At 66.5% G+C, this 3,247-nt stretch overlaps 1 protein-coding gene across 1 annotated transcript in view; it reads right to left on the reverse strand.

The window, feature by feature from the left end:
• Window positions 1-67: 67 nt before the first annotated feature.
• The window catches only part of LOC112121320 (histone deacetylase 6-like), a gene marked incomplete at its 5' end in the record, with an annotated part of 4,820 nt that continues 1,640 nt past the window's right edge, over window positions 68-3,247 (reverse strand). The window contains 9 exons of the mRNA XM_029914105.1: window positions 68-147; window positions 291-358; window positions 439-545; window positions 707-796; window positions 952-1,011; window positions 1,283-1,348; window positions 1,500-1,626; window positions 1,739-1,807; window positions 1,928-2,032. Coding sequence (XP_029769965.1) covers window positions 68-147; window positions 291-358; window positions 439-545; window positions 707-796; window positions 952-1,011; window positions 1,283-1,348; window positions 1,500-1,626; window positions 1,739-1,807; window positions 1,928-2,032 — 772 coding nt within the window. The remainder of the gene's footprint in view (window positions 148-290; window positions 359-438; window positions 546-706; window positions 797-951; window positions 1,012-1,282; window positions 1,349-1,499; window positions 1,627-1,738; window positions 1,808-1,927; window positions 2,033-3,247) is intronic.

The following is a 3,247-nucleotide window of genomic DNA, read 5'->3' on the forward strand; positions in this document are numbered from 1 at the left end:
GGGGGGGGGGGGGGGGGGAGGGAAGAGATCAGAGCCAATCCCCTGAGCTATGGGGGGTGATATCAAATCAGGGGGCCCAGTGGGAGTTTGAGGGCTGGGTATAGCAGGGGGATGGGGTTGTGGGGCTCCTGGCTGTGGAGTCGGAAGCTGGGGGGCCAGGGGACCCCCAAAGAGGTTGTGGGGGCAGGAGAAGGTACCCCAGAGGGGCTGGGATGGGGCATCTCAGAGGAGCTGAGGGACCCTGGAGGGGCTGGGGGCGAGCAGGGGGCCCCCCGGGGGCCGGGACTCACCCCCTCTCCGCAGGCTCCGCCAGTATTTCTCGTGGATCGCGAGCGTCCTGGACACGGAGCTCAGAGCGCTGGGGAAGGGGAGCAGCCCGGAGTCAGTGGGGTGCAAACATGGGGGCGCCCCACCCCCACCCGCTCGGACCCCGCTCACCTGCGACAGGGGGCAACAGGCGGCTCCAGCTGGGGACAGGGGTCCCCCAGGAGGGTCCTCAGGGCCGCACAGACCCCCTCGCCCAGGGAGGTCAGATTGTAGCCACCCTGGGGAGGGGGGGAAAACGGGTCAACACCACCCACAGCCCTGAGCTGCAGCCACCTCTGGGGCGGGGTGGCTGGGGAACAGCCACATATAACGCCGCCCGGGGCTGAGCTGCAGTCAGTTCTAGGGGGGAGCCTGCGCCGTGGGTCAGCTCCACACTCACCTCCAAAGACAGCAGCACCTTGCCTCCCGCCAGGGCCATGAGCAGATGAGTCAGGTGCGCGAAGCACGCGGCCGACGCAGCCATCTCGCCCTAGGCGCAGACGCAAAGGTCAGTTTGCCAGGCTCCCTCCCCGCCCCCTAGACCGGCCGCTGCCCTTTGAAACGAGCCCCAGGCCCCCTGCCTAGCCCCTGGGGCGCCCCCTGTGGGCAGCGCTGCGAAACACGGCGGATTGGGGGGGCACTTACCTTGGGGTCCCCGAGCACAGAGTCGAACCCGGCGGCCACTAGAACCAGGTGGGGTTGGAACTGAGAAGAGAACAGAGGAGATCGCAGCCCGGACCCAGCACGCCCCGGATCGCGGCCAGCGCCCCCCAGAGGGGACGGGGCCCACCCCATTCCCACCCCCTGAGTCAGCCCCCTGCCTTGGGGCAGATGGGAGCCGGCGCCCCCTAGAGGGGACAGACCCCGTACCCCATTCCCCGCCCCCCTGAGCCAACCAGTCCCTGCCCTGGGGCCGGGTGGGAGCCGGCATCCCCCAGAGGGGACAGGCTCCTGCCCCTTTCCTGCCCCCACGTACCTCAAAGGCCACTGGCAGTAAGACGTGTAAAAAGGCAGCGAGATAATCCCCGTCCCTCATTCCCACCTAGATGGAGAGACGCAGACCAGTTAGATGGGTCTGTGGGAGGTCAAATGCAGCCACTTCTGGGGTGGGGCAGCTGGGGAACGGCTGCACATAACGCCGCCCAGGGACGGCTTGCCCCCCACGCAGCCCCCGCCCCGGGCAGGGCACTTACCGCGTTCCACGGCACGTTAATGTTGAATCCCTCTCCGCGGCCCTGCCCCACGGCGGGGCTGTCGGAAGCCGGAAGGTGGGGCCAGAACCTCCCCTGCTCGTAGCGATGGACGGAGAAATAGAGAACGCTGCAGAGAGAGGGGGCAGACGGGGGGCAGTGACTGGTGCCCCTCACTCCCGACCCGCAGCCCCTGCTAGCCCAGCCCTGGGTTCCCCTGGCTCCAAGCGCCTGGGACCGACCTGGGATCCTCCTCGAAGAGGAACTGGGTGCCCTGCCCATGGTGAACGTCCCAGTCGACGATCAGGACTCTGGAAGGAAACGAGACTCTCGTGATGGGGGTTGCTCATTAGTGGGACTCAGCACCAGCCGCCCCGGGCCATGGACACCCTGGCTCTAGGCCCCCCCTGCTCTAACCACCAGTCCCTCACCGTTCCACTCCCAGTTTTTGCCGGGCGTATCTGGCCCCAATGGCCAGGTGGTTGAACATGCAGTAACCATCCATCTTATCTCGGTGGGCGTGGTGTCCTGGTGGCCTGGAACGGAGACAAACGGGGTTAGCGGAAGGCTCGCTCGATGCTGACATGCAGCCACTTCTGGGGCGGGGCAGCTGGGGAACAGCCGCACATAACGCCGCACAGGTACGGCTCACCCAGCGCAGAGATGCAGCTGTTCTCCGGCTGCCCTGCCCCAGAGGTGGCTGCAGCTCGGCGCCGTCCTGTTAAATCTAGCTCATGTCGCGAGCCGGATCTCGGCACATGCTGCCTGGGTGGTTTTTCGCACGGAGAAGGAGAAAGATGAAGACTGGGGAGGGACCCCGGCTAAAACCCTCGTAACCCAGCGCGGCCTGGGGCAGTTCTAGGAGGTGGGGGGCGGACAATGTGAATGGCTCATCTAGGGACTGGGGAATGGGGGGGGTTCTGGGCTGGCTGAGACGGGAGGGGGATTGGGATTAAGGCGGATTTGAGGACTGGGGCGCAGGTCTGAGCACCGGGGCAGCTGAGACCAGCGGGACAAAGGACCAAGCAGAGACTTGCCCAGGGCTCGGCCGCCTTTCTGAAGTGCTGGGCCGAGTCTGCATTTACTCACTCGGGTTTAAGGTTTCGCAAGCTGGTCGTACAGGTTAACGTTTTTAGAAGGGCTCGGTCTACGTCTAGATTATAGAACTAAACTATTGTATGTCAAGTAAATAAGGTTTTTAAAATGTTTAAGAAGCTTCATTTAAAATTAAATTAAAATGCAGAGTCCCCCGGAGCGGTGGCCAGGACCCGGGCAATGCGAGTGCCACTGAAAATCCGCTCGCGTGCCGCCGGCCCCCCTGGGCTAGACGAAGAACCTGGGACTGGAGCCAAGCAGTGTCTGGCCAGGCTCTGGGCTGGTGCAAGGATCTGACAGGGCTGGGGGCAGGGCCGGGGGCTGGGCCAGGTAGGGGCCGGAGCCAGGTGGGGGCTGGGCGGGGGCCGGGTGGGGGCTTGTCTAGGGGTGGGGGCCAGGGGCTGAGGCCGAGCAGGGGCGGGGCGGGGGCCGGGGGGGGTAGGGCTGGGGCCAGGATGGCGGCAGGGGGCGGGGCTGAGCGAGGGAGAGGGAGGGGGAGGGGTGGGGCGAGGGCGGGGCAGGGGCGGGGCACAGGGGTGGGGCTCTGCTGGAGGCGGGGCCGGGGTGAGGGTGGGGGCCGGAGGTGGGGCAGGGCTGGGGCCCCTCTGGGGTGAGGCTCACGGGCCGTGCGAACACCCAGGGGCCCGGCCAAGGCG

This window comes from Terrapene carolina, unplaced genomic scaffold, assembly GCF_002925995.2.
Source record: "Terrapene carolina triunguis isolate 2854851 unplaced genomic scaffold, T_m_triunguis-2.0 Scaffold30754, whole genome shotgun sequence".
Taxonomy (NCBI): Eukaryota; Metazoa; Chordata; order Testudines; family Emydidae; genus Terrapene; species Terrapene triunguis.